At 50.1% G+C, this 24,657-nt stretch overlaps 1 protein-coding gene across 4 annotated transcripts in view; it reads left to right on the top strand.

The window, feature by feature from the left end:
• Positions 1-24,428, top strand: part of TGFA (transforming growth factor alpha) — a 100,643-nt gene extending 76,215 nt beyond the window's left edge. For 2 of the 4 annotated variants that reach the window (XM_034659323.1, XM_034659322.1), the window contains exons 3-6: positions 7,890-8,007; positions 18,183-18,332; positions 21,070-21,179; positions 23,250-24,428. In XM_034659323.1, the coding sequence (XP_034515214.1) occupies positions 7,890-8,007; positions 18,183-18,332; positions 21,070-21,179; positions 23,250-23,257 (386 nt within the window). In that variant the 3' untranslated portion in view covers positions 23,258-24,428. Of the gene's footprint in view, positions 1-7,886; positions 8,008-18,182; positions 18,333-21,069; positions 21,180-23,249 lie in introns of all 4 variants that reach the window. The other 2 variants (XM_011219302.3, XM_034659321.1) reach the window with 1 other exon arrangement.
• Positions 24,429-24,657: the final 229 nt, after the last annotated feature.

The raw sequence follows: 24,657 nt of genomic DNA, 5'->3' as shown, positions 1-24,657 counted from the left end.
GTGCTTGCAGTTAGTAGACCATTTATTAACAGTAGCTGCCATTAATAATGAGTCATCATCATAGTCTAACCTCAGCAAATCTATACTGGGTTAAAAACTAAGCCCAGGTACCTTAGGTGGGATATGAACCCAGCAAGTTATTTCTGTGTTCATGTTGTCTGTTCTCTTCTCTCTGTTGGACCAGGAAAAGGTGAGGCAAGTTCTTCGGAATAAGCACAAACAGGATGACCCCCACTGGGGCCACATACCACACATGACTTTCTCTCTGACTGTGTATCTGTTTTCCCATCACACACACACACACACACACACACGCGCGCGCACACACACACACACAGATTGTTATTAAAACCCAGTGTCTTTGTGGGAAAGTAGAAAATATGTCATCAGCTTCTTTATTCATACTTTCTGTGAATTCAGTTCCATCACATCTGATGCTCCCGTTGGGTTTTACCCAAAGAGAGTAATGATCAGAGGGAATTGAATTAGCTTAAGTGTTCCCTTAGTGATTCCCCCCCGACACACACACACACACAGACACATCAGCATCTTGTTTAAAGCTGCAAAAGCAATTCAAGGGTCCATTTTAACTCTGCTCTGAGCCAGAAGCTCCCGGTCTTTTGGGCGTGAGCACCACGTAGCCCAGAGGTTGGGGCTGTGTTGGGGGTGTACATTGTGAGGAGGCTTCGCCATCCTGTGAGTCACCCCCACCCCACTTCCAGCTGCCCCTCGGTTAACCACCATCCGTGGACGTATAGAAATCTTTTTTGCATTTATGGTTCTCTGTTTCTTATAGAAATAATAAGTTCCATATGTGAAGTTTCCCCACTTCTCTCTGAAACAAAGTAATGCTTCCTCTTGTTTCTCCCCAAAGTGCTGCTTTCTGATTACTAGAAGCGGCCTAGCAAGCGAAGCAGTCTTCCTCACTGCCACGTGATTTGTGGACTTAGACTGTGTGCCTTCCCAAAGTTCTTCCTGGACTTGAAGACTATCCTTGTGTTCTACAGCTCTGAATTCTCTTCAAATCGGAAAGAATGCAGATAAAATCACAATTCTAGTACTTTCTGACATGTCGTAACTATGTGTCCATTGACAAGGTTACCTGAACTAAACAGGGACTGGCAATGCTTACCCCATAGGGTGGCTGGAGATTTAATGAGATGATGTGGTACCCGAGCCCTTGAGTGGAGGCGGAGGGGTAGGTAGGGTCTAAAGCCAGTTTAAGAAGGCCAAATCGGGTCAAAACGAGACTGTTGGGAAAGATTGCTGAAGAATTAGTAAATCTGTGTTCAGGGATTGTGTTATAGGAAAAATATGTATCATTTACATTTAGGAGTTACTCTCAGAAAGTTGACAGTCTTGGGGGCAGGGATGATAGTCCAAAATGGCGCTGCCTTCCCTCGCCCACCCCACACGGTCCCCTCCTCAAGTGGATCGCGGGAGGAACCGCAGCACTAGTGAAAGTAACTTCTTCCTTTCATTGCTTAAGTAAAGTGAATGTCCCTTCTCTCTCAAGTGACGGTGCTCTGAAGCCAAACTGTTTTCAGATTGCTTTGTCTGTGATTTTGAAAGTATTCGCTGTTCTTAGCTTTAATAGCGAACGAGTTGGATGATGGTATTGATCTCATCCTACACATCCATCCCCAGAACCACAAAACCAACCCGCTCCCTGGTCAGGAGCCCCAGGGAGTGAGGGGTGTTGTCCTCCTCTCGGAAGTGTGACTAGGGTTGCTGTCTGGGCTCTGCTCATTTCAAAGCTGCCGCCTGATCTGCCCACTCACACAGCCTCAGGAACTACCCATCCTCGTTGTCTTTCTTCATGGGGCATTCCTCTGCGAGGCCGAGGTCTGCAGCATCGCCACACTCAATACGGACCACGCTCTTCGCCCTGAGGATGACCTACAAGTCTTCTAAGAGTTCTTGCTCTCGCCCCTCAACCCCCCGTGGCCAGAGTCTCTGCCCTGCCATCTGTATCTGGGGACGCATCTGCGTGCTGTACCCCTGACTTCTCTAAGCCCTGGCTTCGCACTTCTGCCGCCCTGCACATCGGCCTCTGCTCCAGCCTTTCCTTCCCGTGCTGGCTGACTCTCTAGGTTCCTGCATTGCCTCATGTGAGCTTGGAAGGCCAGCCCTGTCAGATGGGCCTGAGGGTGGCCCAAAGCAAGCCTCCTCCACCCCAGAACTGAGCCTGGTGCTGGGGTGGGATGGGGACCCCGGCCCCGGGGAGCATCAGAGTGCAGGTCTCTGCTGCGTGCCGTCCCCCGGCTTCACCAGGGGTGGCTTGCTCACTCCCATCTTCATTAAAGTCATCTACTGCCTTTGCTCCTAGACACTCCAGAAGCATTAGTTGGTTTTGCCATTGTAGTGTCTGAAGAGAAAATATTTAGTCCCAGGTCAAACACCTTGGCTGAAAGTTCCGACTAAAAAGCCAGGCGTCGTTATTAAATTATCACAAAGTTAGCCACGATATTTGAGGAAGTGATGAAATGGCTGTAAATGATGTAAGCTTTGCAACGGGCAAACGTGTGCGCAACCTCGGACATCTGGAGAAAACAGCGAGGAGCCGCCGCTTTGGCTGGCTCCCCCGACCATCCCAGAACGTCCAATTAGGGCTGCTCTGAAAAGGGGGTGTTTGCACTTGGTGGTGTGGATGCTGCTCCTCGGGGAGCTGTCCAGATGGCTGCCTCCGTGACCCTTCTGGGTTGGAGAGACCCCTCCTGTGAATTGAATCCCTGGTTTTCATGCCCCTTGATTGCTATTCCAGACCCTTTTCCCATGAGTGGAGCTGGGCTCCGGGCCCTGTAAGTGGGTCCGTGGTCTCTGGACAAAGCTTTCACAGCCTCCCTGGAGACAGTGGTGTCTGCGAGATGTCTGTCCGTTTGCTTCACAATGTCAGAGAGGCTCTCGTAAGTTTCAGAGCAACAGGAACTGAGCAGCTTTGAAGTCCCAGCTATGGATGGGTTCGGTAGGAGGTGTGTTCCGAAAACAGGAGCATTTGGTTTTCCAATCAGCCCTGAGGACTAATCAGACTCGGGTTGGGGCCTGGAGAAGACATATGCAGGGTCCAGAGCCCTGGGGAGCACAGCCAGCTGCCTGTCCCCTCCGCCTCGACTTCTGGGGGGCCCTCCCTGGAGTTGCCTGTTGGCCTTCACTGCCTTCCTTTCCTATGTAAGAGGTTTTTTCCATTTTAAGTATCTAGGCCTTTCCTTCCTCTACTTGATATTTTCTTGGGTTTTCTGAAAGAAGAGAAAAACAAATTATGAGGTGAGAGGGTGAGAGAGTAGAGGAAGGTAAAGAAAGACTAGGGGGAGAGAGAGAGAGATAAGGAGGAAGGGAAAAAGAGAGACTCATTCTCTGGGACAAAGCTGGGAATTTGGGGGTTTCCTTGTAAAGCTCATTTTGATCAAAGTTACTGAGCAAATCCTCCACCTGGTGTGACTGCCTGCCCTGCCTGGATCTGAGAGGTGATACTGGAACAGCACCCGGGAGATAGCAGACACGCAGAAAGTGGGGACCCCTCTGCTCCCCATCCCGACTTTCCCCAGATTCCCTTTGCTCCGGAACCTTGGGGAAGCTGCTGGGAACGTGAGCAGGAGTGGTCTTGTCTGTCTGGCCTGACCGTGCTGCAGCGTTGGGGTTTTCTCTGCTGATTCTCGTGGTGTCTGAGGCACACATCTTTAAAAGCCCTAGAACAAGGGGCCCCTGGGTGGCACAGTGGATAAGCGTCTGCCTTCGGCTCAGGGCATGATCCCGGTGTTCTGGGATCAAGCCCCACATCAGGCTCCTCTGCTATGAACCTGCTTCTTCCTCTCCCACTCCCCCTGCTTGTGTTCCCTCTCTCGCTGGCTGTCTCTATCTCTGTCAAATAAATAAATAAAATCTTTAAAAAAATAAAATAAAGGGGTGCCTGGGTGGCTCAGTTGTTAAGCGTCTGCCTTTGGCTCAGGGCGTGATCCTGGAGTTCTGGGATCGAGCCCCACGTCATGCTCTTCCGCTGGGAGCCTGCTTCTTTCTCTCCCACTCCTCCTGCTTGTGTTCCCTCTCTCACTGGCTGTCTCTCTCTCTGTGTCAAATGAATAAATAAAATCTTTTAAAAAAATAAAAAAATAAAAATAAAAGTCCTAGAACGAGTAGTCACTGCCCCGCGCTTGTGAGCTGCTTTGCACTTCGCATGGGGCTCCTGGGCACTTGAGCCCATGAGCCTGTGAGCCTGTGCAGCAGCTCTAGGGGACAGCGTGCCCACTGCCTGCCCTCATTCTGCAGCTGGCTCACACTGAGGTGGCACAGGGAGAGCACAGAGCCACAGGGTGCCTCCCCGCTGGGACCGCTGTCTGGTTCCCTCCTTCCCATTCACTTCTCAAGTGCAGATCACTTGAGATCCCCTCAATGCTGCCAGGAGTGCTGCTGGAAACAGGACCCACCCTGCACATGACCCACGGGGAGCTTCTTGGGGTCACGGGCCAGGACTTCCCCCTGTGCCAATGCTTGAACAAAGGGCTTGCTTTTCAGGTGTTTGTGATTCTATCAAGGGGGGAAATACAGGTAACAGAAGGAAGCAGTAAGTTTACATGAGTGCATGTGTGCAGTATGTACTTACGTAATTCTAAGTGGTGTTTTTATTCTTTATACTCTAAGGAGCTTTTCTTTAGTTTTACATTGGCATTTACAAAAGGTTTCTACAGCGATGTATTGCTTTTGTGATCAGGAAAAAGGTTTTAAAAATAAAATGGTGGGGTGCCTGGGTGGCTCAGTCGTTAAGCGTCTGCCTTCGGCTCAGGCGTGATCCCGGATCCCTGAGATCGAGCCCCACATCAGGCTCCTCCACTGGGAGCCTGCTTCTTCCTCTCCCTCTCCCCCTGCCTGTGTTCCCTCTTTCACTGGCTGTCTCTCTCTCTAATAAATAAATAAAATCTTTAAAAAAAATAAAAAATAAAATAAATAAAAATAAATAAAAATAAAATGGTGTTTTCGTGATTATGATCGTCACTGGGTGTTATACGCAACTAATGAATCATCGAGCTTTACATCGGAAGCCGGGGATGTACTGTATGGTGACTAACATAATATAATAAAAAATCATTAAAGAAATAAATTAATTAATTAAATAAAGCACTAAAAAAAAATGATCGTCGACTGGCATCGAGCATCCTTGGCACATCAGTGCCTTGGGCTGAATCAGGCAGGTGGGATTACGGAGCCCGAGTTCTACATCAGATGCCTGCGCTCATGCTGGTCTCTGACATGCGTCGGCTGCCGTCCCCATGACCGTGCAGGGACCTTCCTCATTGCCTAGGCTCTTGGGCTTCTTAGTGAGCTGGGTGACACACAGAAGGTTTACACCAGCGGATGCTTCTGCATTGTCACCAGGAAATCGAGGAGGATATTGTCCACCGTAACACGTAAAGTGCTCTTCAGAAGCAGCCACAGAAGAAGAGTTGCTCTGTGACTGTAGACCTGGGCCAAGCTGAGCCTGCCCCGCACGTGCAGAACGAGTGCGTTTCCATCCAAGGGCCCACGTGCAGCCTTGCGTAGGCTGCACTAGGAGGCGTGGGGCTCCATTTGCCACACAGTGTGACTTCCTGATGTGTGTCTGCGTATAAGAGCCTGACACCCAGCTTCTTTGCTCTTTCCCCCCATCCTTATTCTTCTTTGCCCTGATCTCGCCTTCCCTTTCGTACTGCCTGTCTTTCTCTCCCTTTGTTCCGCTCTCCCCGCTCCGTCCTCTTCTCTGCCTCTGTCTCTCTCACATGTCTTTCCCATTTGCATCCCCTTTTGATGAGACCTATTTTTGTAAAGACTCCTTTAGTCATTTATGAGATGAGGCAGAATATCCGTAAATACAGGCTAACTGAGACCATGGCCTTGAGTAGTGTTCCCAAAGGACAGATCCAGAGTTGTTCTAGTAGCCTTTTTCAGGGTCTGAATCAAATTAGATCCACTAGTCTTCAGCCCCTAATCTCTCTGCATTTGCTCCTCAACAAGGTTAATGAACACAGAGAAGCCAGTTAGGTGAACTGCAGCAGACCCGTCCCGCCCCAACATCCCAGTATCCACGATCAACAAGCGAGCCAGCCCCTCATCAGGCACCCAGGCCTGGGACTCGCAGGCCCTCTGTTACCTGCTGAGACCATGGGATCACATGTCCTGGGGGCTGCTGCTGGACAGTGACCTGCCACAGCAGGGGCAAGGCTGGCCGGCAGCTTCGGCCCGGCATCTCCACCTGGCTGTGGGCGTATCTGCCTGTCCTCCCGTGAGAGAGTATATAAGGACACCCGGATTTTTTGTTACACTACACTGAAGTTAGGGTGGGAGGGAGAGATTATATACTATAATGGTCTTATGACATGTGAAGATTCATTAGCGCCTTGGGATTGTCAGTGATGGAAGGACTAACAGCCGAGTGGAGTGTACCAGACAGTGTGAGTACAGTACTGGACAACTCTTGCCTCGTTCAGCCCTCAGAGCCAGCCAGGAGGCGGGGGGACTCCCCATCTTCTAAAGGCAGAGGCAGGCTAGAGAAGTTCAAGTCGTGGCAGAGGCAGGATTCAGACTGACCCCTGTCTCGCTGCCTCTTAAGCACGGGCTCATGGCCACTAACAGTCTCTCACCTTTTGCATCAGGGAATCTGTTGAATTTTCAGCCTCCAGCTTTTCCACTGGTATTTTGGGATTTCCAAATATGACATTTCTAGAAGCAATTCATGAATGGAAAGTGAGTTTAATATTTAGTGGTAGCCTAAAACCCCACAATAAGAAATGGTCTGCTTTTTCTCAAAGACCAAGAGCTCTAAGAGCATACTTTTTTCAAACAAACAAAAAAAAAAAAGTGAGAAAGACCCGCCCTCTAAAACACAAGCATAAGAAGACCTTTTGAAAAAGCATGGAAACTACATCTATCGTGCCATCTTGAAATAGCTACCCTACTGGGTCTCAAGTGTTATTTGGACAAAACAAGGCTGTTGGAGTCCATTAAAGTAAATCCGAAGTGATGCCCTGGGGGCTGGTCAGCGGGTCTTTTCATGTGTTGCTGCATACGGTGCTCCTGGATGGCTGTTTTCATTCCTGTCTGAAAGCCAAGGAGGGAAAACCCAGAGAGGTTTGGTGACACCCCAGGCTCTTGTGAGTGACCGGTGCCAAGGCTGTGAGGGGGACCCGTCTCTTCCCCAGACTCTGCTGCCCTTCTGCTGCTCCTGGCTTTCCTGGTACTGTGTATGCTGCTCCCGGATGGACTTCTGGGCTTTAAGTCATCTTCATGGCAGGATCATTCCTAATCCTCCTGTCCCCAGAGAGTATCTTGCTACCATTTTTATGTCTGCTTTCCCAGACTTCTCTGTATCTAAATTTCTGTTTATTTCAATAGAACCATGCGATCCAGACCAAATGGAAAATGTACCAGTTTCACTTACAATAACGTATCATGTGCATCTTTCTGTGTCATGAACTTTTCTTCCTCAGCATCACCTTAATGGCCATTTAGTACTCTGTAGCTGGTTTCTTGCCTTTAAAACAGAGTTTTGGGAAGGCTCTCTCAAAAGAACGATCACTGTCGCTTTGCAAAAGTGAAATCGGGCCGCACAGGGAATAGGCTTTAAATGCCCTGGGAGCTAAAGTTGCCCTGGTATCTTTGAATTACACTGAATCTTTTGGGGAGACAATTTTGTTTTTGACCGAGGTAAGTACAGAATACAGCCCTGCTAGAAAGCATGTGATGCAGGTGTGTCTGGTCCTGGAATGGCCGTTAGAAAGTGAGGGAGCGCTGCAGATGACAAGCGGGGAGGAATCAGAAATCCCGGCCAGGAGGGCTCCCCTGCTCCTTGATCTTTGAGGGCCTGCGGGTGTGTCTTGCTAGGCCATGGGTCTGAGCCAAATGTCTTTTCTCTCCCCCAGCAGACCCGCCTGTGGCCGCAGCTGTGGTGTCCCATTTTAATGACTGCCCAGATTCCCACAGTCAGTTCTGCTTCCATGGAACCTGCAGGTTTTTGGTGCAGGAAGACAAGCCAGCGTGCGTGTAAGTGTTCCCTGGTGTCCTGGGATTCTGGGTCTGGGGGCGTCCCAGCAACCAATTACGAGAACATTTATCTCCACGAGCCACGCCCAAGACCCTGGAAGCTGGACAAGGAGGGTCAGAACAGCAGGCTGAGGGACACCTGCTTCAGACCCAGCTGGTGAAAATCCAGGTTCCAGGTCCCCAGCCCAAAGCCACTGAGGCAGAACCCCTGGGGGTTGGAGCCTGGGGGGTCTGCATTTTTCACAAGCACCTTGGGTCACTCCTGGGTTATTACAAAGTCTGAAAACTCCTGGATTCAAGTTTATTTCACTCGTTAGAATTTCTGGAGGACAAGGTGTTGGGCTGGATCCCTGAGTAGCCAGCATCTCCAAAAAGAGGTCTCTGCCCTCCAGCATCTTTACAGCACTGCTAATAAAATAAGCTGGAAGTGCGCGTGAACGGTTAGTGTACATAAGCCGTAACAGAACAAAGAACAGCTTGGAAATCAAGATGCGTGCCAGAGCGCCGTGGTTTACATGCCAGGCCGAGCACGAGCCCCCTGGGGCTGCTGCTGAAAGTATAGCCGAGCCCCACCCCAACCCGCTGACTCATCATCTCCAGGAATGGGACCCGGGCGTCACATGAGTTAAGAGCCACCAGGAATTGCCAGGGTCAGTCAGCCTGGGGAAGAAAGGCCCTTGAGGAAAGCTCCCCAGAGCAGGTGTTAGGGTTTGCCTAGTGGGGAGAGCAGAGAGGTTATTTTGGGCCTGGAGCGTCGGAGGACCTGCTGTTACAGGCTACCTGTTGTGGCTGCAGCAGGAGGAGACAAGATTGGAGACAAATTGGAGGCCGGAGCCTCTTGGAAGTGAGCCTTTATTTTCCAGGCAGCGGGAGCCATGTCGGTTTGGGGAAGGGATGTTTTAAGAAAATGAATCTGTCCATCGTGGAATGCTCTTAGGTGGCCCCGTGCTCAAGCTAAGCACTGTTGACCTTCGGGGCTGGGTAATCCTTTGCTGTGCATTGAGGGATGTTATTGGCAGCCGTGGGCTCCACCCACGAGGTGCCGGGAGCACCACGTTATGGTGGTGACCATCAGAATGTCTCCAGATTGCCAGATGTCCCCTGGGGGTGGGAGGAAACAAAATCCGCCCTCCACCCCCTATTAAAACCAGCCATCTATATGAAGTTGCCATTTCTCTAGGTCACGACTGGTGGAAAGGTAGCAATTCCATAGGGTCCAACTTCATAGTTGCAGTCAGTGATACTAAAATAGCAACAAAAGCTAGCATTTATTGAACTTTTGTTCCTTCATGCCAGACACCATTCCAGGCATGATCTCTTACTAACTCATGTAATCCTCCTTATGACCCCACAAGTTAGGCACTGAGAGCTGGTGCCCAGGTCGCAGAGCAGAACAGTCAAACATCGACGGTCTAGCTCCTGAAGCTGAGTGCTTAACCACAGTGCTAAGGGTGTCCGATGCATTAGCCCAAAAGGTACTGTGGCTCTGGAGAGCTTGCGCAGAAAAAGCAGTGGGCCGGGCTTTCCTCTCTCCGAGGGGCAGCTGTGTGAATGTGGGCAGGCCCCTTGGGTGGCTTCAAGCCTCACCTGGTGGAAGCCTTCTGAAAGTAGGGGGGCAGGTGCTTTCTTGTTCTCTTCACTCTGGATCCCAAGCCCTGCTCTTGGCTCAGCGAGCTAATTGTCCACCACACTTAGACACCATTGTGTTTTGATAATCAGGATGACTAACCGTCCCCCCCTCATTCACATTATGGATACTGCTATTAATAATAAGCTTTCAATAAAAGCTGTAGTTATGTGCCAGGCCTGGCTCCCAGCACTCTATATATAGTGACTCATAGAGTCCTTACAACTCCCTTCTCAAGTGGGAATTCTTGCTCTTGTATAAATGAGAAAACTGAGCCGGCTCATGGAAGCAATTTGCCTGGAGTCCCAGAGCTAGTAAATGGCAGAGCTTAGGATTTAGTCTGATGGATTCCAACTCCCAAACCCATGTTCTCAGCTATTGCCCCAGAGGGCACCCTGTCTCAGCCCTAAAAAGTTTTCCTCTGTTAAAAAAAGAGACAACAGGTCCAAAATGGAGTCACTTGTGCTAAGCCCATATCACCAAACCAAAACGTAATACCTAACCCAATTGCAGTTTCAACCTGTCCCAGAAATATGCTTAGCCAATCAGTCTGGAATTTCTCTGATCAGCTCTAGTGAGGTAGTCTGCCTGATAGAGCCCTTCTGTCCCCCAAAGAAAGATGACGTCATCTGCTCTTTCCCTGTCCCCGCCCCCTTCTGCTTATACAAATCTCCCATCTTGTACAGCTCCTCGGAACTCCTTTCTACCTGCTAGATGGGATACAGCCCATTCATAAATCACTGAACAAAGCCAATTTGATCTTAAAATTTACTAAGTTGAATTTTGCTTTTTAACATCTCAAATCACTAAGCTGTTTCCTTTCCAAGAAGGGTGTTGGCATCTTCCCCTGCATGTAGAGAGAAATATCTAGGTCATTCCCAAGCTCTTTGCCCTGACCACAGATTCTTAAAGTCCTTTCCGCAGGCTGAGTGCAGGATCTCAGGAAACAGCTGGGCCACCCTTGTGGTCTAGAAAGGCTGACCATTTGTGGGGTGCCCAGCCATGCAAGCAGTTTCCACCTCTTTCTCTCAGCTTCTCCCCTGGAGCTTGGCAGTCCGGGGGGTGGTATTCAGGCCACAGATGTGTTCTGTGGGGCAGAACATGATGATCTGCTTTGTTCTTTGGTAGTTTTAGTTTGTCACCATTGTAGAAGTCATGTTTCACTCTCCACGTGGATGCCCAGCCCTATCAAATAAACAGACCAATGGCAGCATCAGATCAGGCCTGAACTCCCAAATGTGCCATTTGGCTAGAATACAGGTTTGCCTGCCCCACGGTCCCCAGACAGGGCTTGCCCTCTCTGGTCCTCATTTCCACCTCTCCCCACTGCTCCCCAGCGCTGAAGCGGATGTCGCCCCCTGACCATTCGTTGCCGCTTCTGCTCGCCTCACGCCAGCCCACTTTACTCCCTTGTGCCATGTGAGCTGGTAAGCTTGGTGAGGACAGGACCACACCTTACACCCTTTGTAATTACAGTACCTAGAAGAGTGTGATAATTCATTAATTCCCACTAGACCAGAAACTCTGAGTCCGTGCAGAGAAAGCAGAACATTCTGTTCTCACTTGTGTGTGAACCGCCCCGACTTTGGGCTGCTGACACACACATTCTGGTCAATAAAACCAACATACCTTGAGGTAAGGCCATATATGTCATGGCCTTATAAAGAAAACCCCACAGTGACCCAAGATGATAGTCTAAAAAGAGGGAGTTCTTTCTAAAATACTGTCACGCTTAAGCTTGTTTTTTTTTTTTAAATAAGAACAACGGTCTTTAGGTTTCTAGAGAATCTAAAATGACATCTCACACTAAAATAGGAGGTAAAGAAAAAAAGTTAAAACAAATATAACTAGTTAGAAGTAGCCAAAAGTAATGAACAAAATCCTTAAACATTCAGTTGAACTCCTAGATGATATTTTGTGTCTTCCTTGAATAAATCCCGGCTAAAACCCAGCTACATCAGGAAACAATGGGAAAGGGATTTCCAAATACAGTAAAGCCGTAGAAATGCAAGGCTAGGACTGGCACACCATTTTCCCCTGAGGCAGATTCAGCAAGCTGCTGGTCGGCTGCCTGCAGAAGCCTTCAAACAAAGGGAAACAGTGGAAGGAAGACACCCAGGTGACATATTTTAAGAGTTCCAGTGTCATCAGCCAGTGGCAACCAGTTTGAAGCTTCTCACCTGCCCAAAATGCTCTTCAGTGATTGAACTGCCTGACTTAACTTCCCCACAGCAAAGTGTGAAAACAAATTGCTGAGCCAAGGAAAACATTTCACATGGCCCTGGCCACGGTACGTTCTAGTGGGATCGAACAGAGTCAAACATCTAAAGAGAAGAGTCTGTCATCCACCAGCAAGCTGCAGTGTGACTGAGGATGTCCCAAGAGATCAAGATAGGGAGCAGTTTGGGCTCGAGCCACTTTTGGTAGATCTTCTGTCATCCCAGCAGCAGGCGGGTGGTGGGGTGGCGGGGTTAAGTTATGACATTGGGGCGCCAGGCTGACTTAGTTGGTGGAGCATGGGGCTCTTGATTTAGGGATCATGAGTTCAAGCCCCATGTTGGGCATAGAGCTTACTTTTTTTAAAAGATTTTTCTTTTTTTATTTGGCAGAGAGCACAAGCAGGGGGAATGGCTGGCAGAGGGAGAAGTAGTCTCCCCGCTGAGCAGGGAGCCTAAAGCGGGACTCAATCCCAGGACCCTGAGATCATGATCTGAGCCGAAGGCAGATAGATGCTTAACTGACTAAGCCACGCAGGCGTCCCTGGAGCTTTCTTTAAAAAAAAAAAAAAAAGTTATGACATTATTCCATCCATATGTCTGGAGAAAGTGCATTCTCTCGCCCACCCTGGAAGCAGACACTCAGGGCTGCACACCAGGCAGGATAACACAGCAGTGAATGGATTTGGAGGTCAGACAGACCTGAGTCTCTCAAACAATGGCTTAGCCCCACAAATGGGGGTATTAATATTTCACAGTATTGTTATGAGGACCCAGGTACCATAATGCATGCAGCGCTGCTGCCGTCCAAGATGAGAGCCACTAGACACACAGGGCCAGTTACATGAACTCATTAACGTTTAGCTTCCAGGGCTCACCTGCTACAGTGCCAGTACTCAGCAGCTCCAGGTGGCTAGTGGCTACGCTGTGGGACAGCACAGGTATAGGACTGTTTCCACCATCGTAACAGTTCTGTTAGATAGCACTGGAGAACATTCAAACCCATTCCCCACAGAGCAGGAGGGCTCGGTTACCAGACATGGTGACCATCGCCATGGCTGGAGGGTATTGGAAGGTTCTGCTGAAGGGAGGAATGGAAGTCGGGTAGACCACCAAACCCATGGCTGTCCGTAAGGCCCCGGGATCAGAGCTGCAGAGAGGAAGCCCTTACCCCTCCCTCCTCCGCAGGCCTCAAAGCAGAGAGGCTACAGGACTTGGCGAATCCACTTCTTAAGAGGCCAGCAGTGTGTAAGCCCAAGGACAGGTGTCCTTGTGCTCAGACCCACTCCTACCCCAGCCCTGTGCAATTTCTCCATGTTAAAGGCTGGTTCGTGTAAATATATATCTAAAACCATGGTCCTGGGTCCTTAATCAATTCAGTCCTTGGCCCTCATGTTGAAGACCATATCTTGGGACCTGTGCCAAAAGACTTGGCTCAAAGAGGACTAGCCTCCTGCCAGAGAATATGTCATTGTTTATAAAGACAACGTCTCTCAAGAGCCTTAAAAATGCTCCCATCCTTTTAATTTACATTTTTAACACTTACGCTGCACTCGGGTCAGACACTTCACAAGACATGAACTCAGTTCTCATAACAGCTCTGTAAGTTTTACTGTCATGTTTGAAAGATGCAGAACCAGTGGCACAGAGAGGTTAAGTAATTTGCCGAGGGTCACACAGGCATGAAGTGAGGAATGAGATTTGAACCCATGACAGTTTGTCCATGTTGTGCCCTCTTGTGGGACCATATCCTGACGAAATAATCTCAAATGCAAACAAAGCTGTGTACGTTAAGGTGAGCACCTGACAGTATTTATGATATCAAAATTGGGTGCAACCTAAATGGTAAGGGTTTGGTGAAGCAAACTGTGTACATATATTACTGGACGACATGTTAAGTGACCTGGCAATTTTCTAATGACATGGTAACATCATGAGGAAATGTGAAATGAGATATTGATGCAAAATTGTAAAAACAAAAACATATATATATATATGTATATGTATATATGTATGTCAAAAACTAGATAGAAATAGTTTAAAGAGAAACATGTCAATTTGCCATTGGGGGAAGTGGGGTTGGCAACAGTGTGAGCTGATTTTTTCTTTCTGCTTTATTACAATTTACGTACTTTCCAATTTGCTTAGAAACTTCTCTTTTCCAGTTAGAGAAGTTTTTTAAGAAAAAAATGTTTAAGAGCATATAGCGCTATATGCATTATCATATTTCTTGAAAATTGGAAAAGGGCTCAAACGGGGACTTACAGGGAAAATAGAGCAAGTCTACCGGACTGGAAGGCAGAGGAGAGAGAGAGAAAGGCACATTGTGGGTAATTTCATTCTTCTTGTTCAAATAGAGAGGCCTACAGCCACAATGCACTCCTATGAAAAGCACCAAAGCGGTCTTGACTGAGTAACAAAAATGGAAAGGCCTGGGGGAGCCACCTGGCCGGAGCTCACGCCTTTATCTCCAGCCACGATGGCTCCTGTTGCGGCTCTGCCGGCCTCCTTTTCCCTTCCGTGCTACACCCTTTCTTCCTTGTACGCTTCTTTCTTTTTGGTTCTTCTTTGGGAGAAATAGCTGGATGGGATTCCAGAGCCACAGTTCAGGATTTTGAAGACAAAACAGCATTCCAGGATCTTGGTAAAAGCCACTGCAGACAGATGAAATTGGTCAGATGATGTAAGAAAATGTTCATTCCTGACACATTTTCCACTCCCCCGTGTGATAACACAACTCCAATTTCATTCAGATTCCTCTGTGAAACGGGTGTAGCGTCTCCCATTCCTCCTGCGCCTGATATGAGGGGGCCCGTTTTTACAGCCGCCACCCGGGGGACATGCCCAGGGAGAGGGAGGGAAGGAGAAAGGAGAAGGGGACGTGGCAGGTTTTGAATTGTTGGTTCTTGACTCCGTGTACCTAGACGATGGTTCTGCCTCAGTGGCTCTCAGGCGTGGATGCAGAGTAGAATCATCTGGGTGCCCAGTCCAATCGCATGAGCATCTCTGCGGGTGTGACCTTGGCCCTGGCATTTTCCACATCGTTCCAGCTGATTCCACTGTGCAGTCAGGTGGGAGCCAGGGCCTACCTGAGGGAAAGGAGAGGACAGCCGCTGAGTCAAGCCTGATTCATTTGCAACCAGGTGAAGTGACTCTTACCCTCCTTATGTGATTTGTACCTCATATAATCGGCATAATTAAGTCTAATTTCAGTAGAAGCTTGATTAGGTTTTTTTTTTTAATTTTTTAAAGAAAAGTTATGTCACCAAACCTTTTCTTTTCCCCCACCTCTTAAAAAAGCAACTGGGAAGCATCCCCACTATCACAAATGATTGGGGAGGAGAAAGGACCTCCGTCCACCCCAAGGCCAAAGAGTCTGAATTGTGGCTGTCAACTTTGGCTGCCCAGGGGAATCATCTGGGAGCTTTAAAAACACTCATGACAGGCCTGACTCCCAGAGATTTTGATGTCGTTGGTCCAGGGTGTGGCCTGGACATCAGGATGTTTCAAGTTCCCCAGGCAGTTCCAGGGGCAGCCAAAGTGGATGTTACTAGTAAAACCTTCATGGTGGCTCTCAACTCTGGCTTCATCAGAAGTCCTTTGGCCTTTTCTTCAAAACACCCATTTTCAGAGAGATTTTGATCTTGGGAAAAGCCCAGGGATCCGGACCATGGGTTATTCTGCCTCCCAGTTATAGTTGGGCTGCTTGGGGCAAAGATCCAGTGTTCTGAGAGCTCACCTAGGCCATGACCTGGAGTCTCCCCTATGAGGCAGCAACTGTGTGCCTCGTTGGGCAAGTGTTTGTTCACAAGCACGTTGGGCTCCCTAATTCAGGGAGACTGAGATGTGAGTATTTACAGCTGTGACAGTAGGTGACAGAGACATTCTTGTTGATATGAAGACTTTCCCAATGGGCTAGAACCCCTGCCAGGGGCAGTTTTGAGGCCAGGCTGGTTGTGAAGGGCCCAGCACACAAATGGGTAATGTTCCTCTGGAAGGAAGAATATGGAAAGTCAGCAGAAGGTGACCCAGCCCAGAGGGTTATCTCTCTTAGTTAAGATGGCACTGTTTGGGGGAACCTTGGCAACTTGCCACACCCACAGCAAGGACACCTCTTTATGGGGCAGTGAACAATCCGTCTGTCTTCTTGCAGTGAGGTTTGTGAGCTTGTCATGAAATCACTACCCCCAGAGTATCTCCCATACGAATCTGCATTACCCTAGAAAGGCAGCCTTTCTGGTTGAGATCGTTAGTTTTTAAACCCAGAAGCCCCCCACCCCCCGTTTCCTCATCTATAAAGAAGGTAAATAGCAGCCCTGACCTCACGTGATTTGTGATTGTTGGGAATAAAAGAGATCGATTAATATAGGAGCTTAGCAATAAATGGTATGTGTTGTAATTAGCACTTGGGTGCCACTCTTTTATTTAAATGGGATTTTTTGGAGTCCCCAGTGTTGATAGGTTAATCCTAAGTTTCCCAGAACCAAGTGGTTGGGGAGGTGTTAGAACCCTTCTCTCCCAGGGTGTGCAGATCAGAGTAGGAACGTTTTAGAAATGGGAGTGCTTCCCCTTCTGCAGCCTGGACCTTTCACCAACGGGCACCCAGACCATCACTGCACTGCCTGGGGAGGAAGCTGCACGGGCACTGGGCTCTGCAGGAACGCAGACTCCGGGCTGAGCAGACCTGGGTGTGAATGTCCCTCTCTTCTAGCACGGTGGCACAGGCAAATGACTTTTCTGTGCAAGGATTAAAAGGCAAAACGTAGGTCAAATGTACAGTAACCCTTAACAGAAAAGCAAGGGCCTGAATTCAAACTAAAAAACACCTTTAAGTAAAGTATATAACAAGTGGGCTATGGGATAAAGAGTTCCGTGAAAGACTTCCGTTAAGCTCGTAAGCTCTGGTATCCCAGGGTGAAGCCTTAAGCAGCAAGTTTTGCAGCATCTCCTGTTTGTCACAAATCTTAAATCATACCGTACCTGTTCCTTTAACATTAAAGTGATTAAATTTTTGTTAACATTGAGCAAAACCTATGCTCCAGAAAAATTGACCGTGTTTATCGCATGGCCCCAAGTCTCCCTCTGGCCTCTGGGGTCTGGCGGCCCAGTAGTACAGGTTTAGGGGAACCACAGAGGTAATGCCTCTGGCACAATAGCAGGCAACCAGGACCCTTAATCCCCTCTTATTTCTCCTTGTTCTTCAAAGGCCTTTTAATCTAAATGTGAAGGTGACGGATGCTATTCCATCAAAAGGTAGACTCCTAAAAAAAAAAAAAAAAAAATTTCGACTTCGTCTTGGGGGAAAAAAACAAAACTTTAAATCCAACGTGTGATGTTTGATGCAAGGCTGCTCTTGCGGAAGTCTCTGTGGGAGGGAAGCTTCCCCACCTGGGAAGACAGTGGTGATCAAACATTTTCTTTACAATGACAAAGTCACCCGGCCAAAGGGACCCGTGCATAAGTGCGGTGTCTTCTGTTGAGCAGACTCATATGCTTGGAGGGGGAGAAATGCCTGCATCAGAAAATGACCATCCCTTCCTTATGGCTAGAACCAGTCCTGAGGAACGTCGTACAAGAACCCCTGGTGGCGGCCCCAGGAGGGGCTGGGGGTGAGCAGCATCAGCCTTCCGCACACAGGAGGAGGCCATTACTGAAGCAAAAGAGCCTTTGGGTATTAGTAATACCAGTGACATCACCTTGGTGTAGGTAGTGACGTTCAAGGGCATGACCTCTTTCGTGCCCTTACTGATCTTCCAGTGGAACGAGGCCAGGTGTTGGAAATGAGAAGCAGAGTGGTGGCTTCCCAGGTCCTGCATTTACCAGATGGTGGCACTGGCCCCTACTTCACTACCCTGTGCACTGAGCGCCCCCCCCCCGTAAATGCTCGCAGGGCTAATTAAGTTTGATGAAGACCATAAAAAAGCAAACCACAGCCCGTGTCTCCCACTGGTTTAGCGTGTTTTCTTTCTCTCATCAAATTCTGAATAGTTTAAAAATAACCTGGATTTTTATGAACTGCCAAAATGAACTTGGTGTCCTCAACACATTTGCTGCCTCCTTTATCCCCAGCATCTGACATGGTAACGATAGTAGTGGAGGGCTTCCTCCCACGAGCAGGCCGATCAGTGGCGCCTCACGCTCCAAGCAACAGGTGCCCGTGCAGGGAAGCAGGAGCGAGTCTGCGGACACCTTTGCCTCCAGTCTTGGAGGCTGGAGGGGCCCCCTGGGGCTTTTCCTAGAGCTTTGGGTTGCTCTGGCCCAGCCTTCCCCGTGGGGGTTGGGGGAACAAGACCTCTGTCAGCAGAGCATGCTGACGGTCCTTTCTTCCGCAGCTGTCATTCTGGGTATGTGGGCGCGCGCTGTGAGCATGCCGACCTCCTGGCCGTGGTGGCTGCCAGCCAGAAGAAGCAGGCCATCACCGCCTTGGTGGTGGTCTCCATCGTGGCCCTGGCCGTCCTCATCATCGCGTGTGTGCTGATACAGTAAGTATGTGCCGCCCCAAAGGCCAGGTCCCCCTCCCAGGGCCATCTGCGGCTTGCCCAGAAGACAGGGCCACCTCGGCGTGCTTTAGTGTTGTGGCGTCTGAGTGGTGTCAGCAAAGCCGAGAGGAACTTTGGTAAAGCCACACCGTGTCAAGGGAACGCGTCCTGGGAGGGTCCCCAACAGTGGGTCTGTATGCTGTTGGAAGCCAGTGGAGAAGCAAAGGGGCATGCTCTCTCCCCACTGTTGGGTTTGGAGCCTTCGGAGTTATGATGGGGACGTGCAGGTATTCCCAAGTGAACTCGCAGTGGCTCCCACCTTCCTTTGCCAAGTGGCAGAAGTGTTTCCTCTCTGCCGAAGGCACTTTGCAAATCCCAAAAAGGTCTCGGTTGCTATTTGGATGGGCTAATGGCAGCCCTTCCCCCTTTCTCCACTTCTCTGTCCCTCCTCCTCTTCTAGAACACATCTTGCATCTTCCAGAAAGCCTTCCTGAGCCCTAGACCAATAGAGACCCTTTTCTTGGACTTATTTGCTTGCCCATATCTCCTGACTGGACTGTTCCACAGAGGGAGACGCCTTAGTGTCTCTTCACAGCACCTGGCCAGATGTAGTCCCTGGAAATATCGAGAGACATCTAATTCACAGAGTAAGCCCTCTGAGAATTTATACCTAATTGGCTACACATGAGGAATTCACAGAAGAGCTAAAGGCTCCCAGTCAGCGCAGTGTAGATTAACTCACAATAGAGACGGTAGTGGATGGGCCGTTCTGGCAAAGGCTGGAAGAAGCATCTGTGTGTCAATGAAGGAAGCCAGACGGTAGCCCTCTGAGGTTGTCTGGAGTTTGGACAGATAATTATGTGCAAGATACTGTCTCTGTCCTGTTTGTTTATTGGTTTGTTGCTGTTGGGGCAACATACACACCTCTGGTCCTAGCAGTGGATGGAGTGCCCCTTAGAGCCCCACCCTGTTGACGGTGGCCGTAGTTTCACTCCTCCTGGCCTAAGCCAATGTGAAGTGGTGAGGGATGAGGTTGAACTGAGCTGGCCTTCCCTTCCTCTTCAAGCAGTGTGTGTTCCACTCCCACCTGTCTTGGAGAAGGTGGTGGACAGGCAGCCCTGTTCGGGCTGGAACATAGCCCAGTCTCTGCCGCGCATGAGGGCAGTTCTCACGGCCGTCTAGCTGTGTGTGCTAACCCGTCACATCCATAGTCCTCTGTTTCTGTGGCCAGGAGGGTCCCAGAGCCTCAGGAGCAAGAACTGGGTGCCCCTGCGAACACCTCCAGAGGGATTTAAAAGCTAATTTTGCAAGATTGTCTGGAGACAGGGACAATCTAGATGCCTGGATGGCCTCTCTCATTCCCAGGGAGGCAGCCAGTCCCACCTCCCCTCTGTCTTTTCCCAGCCCACCCTTGCTAGAGACCAAGTCCAGAATCCCTGAGCCAGAGACTAAGCGCTTACCCTAACCAAGCTGCTGGCTGCCTGAGCACGGGGCCCTCCTGAGTGGCGTAGTTGGTTGGGACCAGCTTATCCCATGCCAGTCGACCTGGAGGCCTTGGTCTCACAGCCCTGGGATGCTCCTTGCTAGGAAGTGACTGGAATAAGCCCCCTGCTAGCCAACTGCAGAAGAGCAGTCTCTGATGATGGATCTGGAATCAGGTCCTCTAGATCCCTCCAGATCTTGGACTCTGCAACTCTGGAGGGCACCATGTGGAAACAGACTGCTCTGGCCACCCAGGACGGAAGTGTATTGGGCAGGAAGGTCTCAGGCTCCTTCTCAGCTCTGCTCCCCAAAGATTTGGGGGCCCCGGTAGCCTTCCCAAGACAGTGCCAAGAGAGAGGGGCTGGGGTGGGCATCATGAAATGCCACCAGTCTCCTAGAGGGAAGTCCAGCAACAGGCTTGTTTTCTCATTTGTTTCTGGGCTCGTGTCTACCAGAAGACCCTGCCCAGCCCCAGTGTGTGGACGCATGGATTAGACACGTGTCAAGGATAAAACGGGTAGAAACTAAGTCCTCCCTGGTATCCCATGGGAAACAGCTCTAAGTGTTACATAATCAGTGTCTTCCTCAGTGCTTTCTTCTCTGCCTCTCTTTTGGGTTCCTTGGTTCTTTTTTCATGCAAACTCAGCACACTGTCTATTCCTGCCCACAGAGGGAGGCAGGAGCACTCGTAACCTTGATGCTTCAGGGCTCCGGGTAACACGGGTTCGCCAAGAGGTTGGGTTTGCCACAGCTAGAGAATGGTAGTCAACGGAAAGATTCAAGGGCGTGGAGATTCGTGACTTGTTCTTTCATTCTTCCCATGGGTCCACTCAGCCCATCCACGTTCCCTGCTTTGCCGCTGGCAGTACCTGAGGCATGCTTCCCCTCCCCAAACCCTCACAGCCCTGCCAGCCCACAGTGGCTGCTTTGCCCCAGCTTTGACAGCTGTTCTGAGGCTGTTGCTACATTTATGGACTTCCCCACCTGCTGTGTTGTGGAGAAAGCATCGGGGTAGGTGGCCAGGTTGCCCCACAAGCCAGGAGCTGTGCTCACAGAGCCGGTTCTTGAGGGCCCAACAGGCGCTTTTGTTGCGGGGGCCAGCATCTGCCCCAAAAGCCACCACGCCGCAAGGCACTCAGCCCCCTGCTGTGTGCGGCCAGCCTTCCAGAGGCCTCCACGGGGAGGCTGGTTTAGAGCCCAAAGGCACTAGCCGGCACCCCTGCCAGGCTCCTGCCCAGCCCGTGTTCTCTGTCCGCAGCTGCTGCCAGGTCCGAAAACACTGTGAGTGGTGCCAGGCTCTCATCTGCCGGCACGAGAAGCCCAGTGCCCTGCTGAAGGGAAGGACCGCTTGCTGCCACTCAGAAACAGGTAAGGGGCTGCGGCGAGGAGGGCCGTTTTCCCTTTGGAGACACAGCTGGGTGGAGCAAAGCACTGCCTTCTCCAGGGCAGGGCAGACATCCTTAGGCTGTGAAGCAGGAAGAGGGTTTTCACCTCCCAAGTCAGGTTTAGTTTACCCTAAGGTATGTTTTACTCAGAAGGAAGCTCTTTTAGCTTGACTGGTCTGCGTGACCTTTGACAAGTTGTTTGGCCTCTCTGGGCCTCCGTTTTCTTGTTTAAAAGATGTGCAGATTGAATGAGTACTGATACGAAGGACCGAGTAGAGCGTATCGCAAACTGCAGACACACAACCGACGTACATTCTGTTTCCCTTGAGAAAGTCCCCTCCTCTTTCCCTTGAGAAAGTCCCCTCCTCTTTCCCACCGGTGAAATGAGGGATTTGGCCCACAGGTCTCACAGGACTTTTTAGCTCTTGGATCCTGTGATCTTTAAGCTTACCATTTTTGATGACTATTTTCACTGATATCCATGAAGAATGCTGGGCATCTGGAAGTCGGACCAAACCTGCATCTCAGGAGTCCTCTCCTAAGCATGACCAGCTTGGGGCTTATGGAGGCAAATGGCTCCTTTATCCAGACAAGGCCTGGAAAGTCACACACCAACAAGTTTTTCTGACATGCTCTTGTGACCCATAGAGCCCATCAGAAATGTGAAGTTCCTTTTCAGGAGGTAGTGGACAGGAGACAGTCACCACAGGCTAACCCCCCAAGGATGACCTTCTCTAGTTAACAGTTGGGATTCCAGAAGCTCAAGGTTGCATGAAGAGGGTAGGAAGAAGGGTGCCTGGGAAGCTGGAGCTCCGACGCGTCCGTTAAACCTCTTGGCGATCTGCCCTGGGAGGCGCCGAAGGCCCAGGAGCAGTTTATCTGTTCTTCGGGAGCCTGGTAATTGTGCATGAGCAGTTCCTGTCAGTTAGGAGGCCCGGAGGCCCGCAGCTCTTGAGGGTGCTAATCCATTAGTCCTTATAATGGCCTTAAGAGGAGAAGGATTTGGAGTGATGAGGGTAAACTGAGTCTGCCAAAGGTCTGCTGGGTCCAACCATCAGTCCACGGGGGAGCTAGGATGAGAATCAGGGCCTCTGAAGGCCCCCCTCACCTCTCTCTTCTGCTGCCTCAGGGGACCATCCACTGAGCTAAAGAAGTTTTTATACTGTTGTTTGGAACCAAGAGAAAAACAGTTTAAATCTTTAAAGAAAGTTTATAGTAGATTATGTGCCATTTGTGCGCACCTCAGGAGAGCTGTGTAAGGTAGAGGAAGTTTCTATTAATGTTACTTCTCTGCCCACATTTGGAAGGACATTAGCTTTGCGCCTCAGATGGGTCTGGCCTTCNCTCAGGAGAGCTGTGTAAGGTAGAGGAAGTTTCCTATTAATGTTACTTCTCTGCCCACATTTGGAAGGACATTAGCTTTGCGCCTCAGATGGGTCTGGCCTTCCAGAGATGGCCACTGAGGCTGAAGCCCCGTCCCTGAGATGGCGCACACCTCTCCACCTCCAGAGGAAGCGTGGGAGGGAGCAGGGCAGGAAGATGTCCAGGCTGAGCTGGGCTCTGGAGCTGCCGGGAGCTAGGGCCATGCTGCCTCCCTCCCAGGAGCCGGGAGCCACAGAGGATGCCTCAGAGCCCCACCCATTGAGAAACAAATGGGTCCATTCTTAGACGGCCTGAGGGGAAGCCATTCTGCCCCAGAGTCCGAGACCAGCTCAGGAGCTGCCCACCAAGCCCCCCGCTTCTGGGGGAACTGACCGCAGGCTGGCCTGACTCTCCTCCAGTTGAACGAAGGCCCTCACAACACGGTGTGTCCCCATTCTCTGCGGCTGTGACTCACTTCACTTCCTGTCAGCCTTGCCTTTGGCTCCAGAAGCACAATTTCAGAAGCTGCTGCCCCTGAGGTTGACCCGGAGGAATCTGGACATGGGCCTGACTGCCCAAGAGAACCTGGTCCCCTTGGCTGACGCATCTCCAAGTTTCTGTCCCAAGCTTGTTTTCCTAGCACGGCTGGGGGCTGGCCTGTGGCACTTAACTTGTTTCTCCTTCTTTCCAGTGGTCTGAAGAGCCCAGAGGGAGTTTGGCCAGGTAGACTGTGGCAGCCTGAGGAAGAAAGGACTTCTTCAGGACGAGCCGACAGACCTCCTACTCTGCCAGCAATCACCTGTGCAGCCTTTCGTCTTTTGTGGGCCTTCCTTCACAACTCTGTCGAGAACTTTGTCTGCTTGGGGTTATTTGGTGTGACCTAGAGAAGAAATCAATGGACCACGGTTTAAGGACTGGTCAAAAAAAGAATTGCAAAAGGGTGGACTTCCTGTTTACCTAGCTAAGGTGCGTGCGTCTGCCGGCATCGGAGCCCAGATGTGTGTGCTGTCGTCTTCTGCTAGTCACGGACGCTGGGCCATGTTTCTTTGTCATGGGCCCATCTCCCCACAACGGTATCCATCCTGCCCGGCCCCGGAGATTGCCGTAGTTGAGTTTTTTCTCATCCGTTTATTGGAGAAGAAGGTGGAAAAAGGATAACTGTTGGTTACATGAAGATGCCAAGTGTAAGAGGAGCCATGAATGTCCTCTGTCCACGAGCCCCTCAACCAGCCTGACGTCTTCCACAGACACACGACGCCGAGGACCTTCCCAAGCCGTCACCGGCCTTGGAGATAATTTCTTATTTATGTGATGGATGATGGTTTCGTGTTTAATCTCTTAAGTCAATGTAAAAAGCATAAAACCTTTTCAGACTTCTACATTACTGATGTATGTAATGCTGGCTGAGAAGTTAGCTGACTGCTTACCACCATCTGGCCTCTTTGGGACAGCTAAGACTTGGGAAGAGCCCCCCGGGGGTGCAGAGATGGAAACAGAGGAGGAGTTGCTGATGAGAGCGAAGACTGGGGCTCAGGGGTCTTGCCATTTAAGACACAACTCAAGGAAACATCCCCCGATACATTCCAGTAGAAAAGGTAGCCAGTCCAGCAGCAGAGATTGGTAGCTTTGTTGGGGGAGAGAGGAAGAGAGTGCCTGTGCGTGCACCGACCCGGAACAGACACGGGACTACCCTGCTCCCTGATTAAGCGGATTAACTTCCTGGTGCTCCCTCCAAGCACATACGTTTAGAAAGAGAGCACAAGCAGCCACAGGCATTTGGGACCGCATCCATGAAAGGGGGGCTGGTCATTTACTTTCCATGTTGTTGCTTGGTTGATTTGTGGCTTTATGTTTAAAAGGAGAAATTTAACTTTCCTATTTATTTTCTAGCATTAGGAGAAATATCCTCGTGGGTTTTGTTTTGTTTTGTTTTTCCCCTTTTCCATTCAGGATGCTGGTTTTATTAACAAAAACTCAAACAAGTCACCCCCACCGGGGTGGGTCTTGCTTTCCCCTGAGAGGAGAAATTGTTTTCATGGGCATCTGGGTATGATGTGACCCACTGGGCTTGCCTGTGGAAAACACTGGTTCCCTCACCT

This window comes from Ailuropoda melanoleuca, chromosome 4, assembly GCF_002007445.2.
Source record: "Ailuropoda melanoleuca isolate Jingjing chromosome 4, ASM200744v2, whole genome shotgun sequence".
NCBI lineage: Eukaryota > Metazoa > Chordata > Mammalia > Carnivora > Ursidae > Ailuropoda > Ailuropoda melanoleuca.
This window is presented reverse-complemented; position numbering and strand designations above follow the sequence as displayed.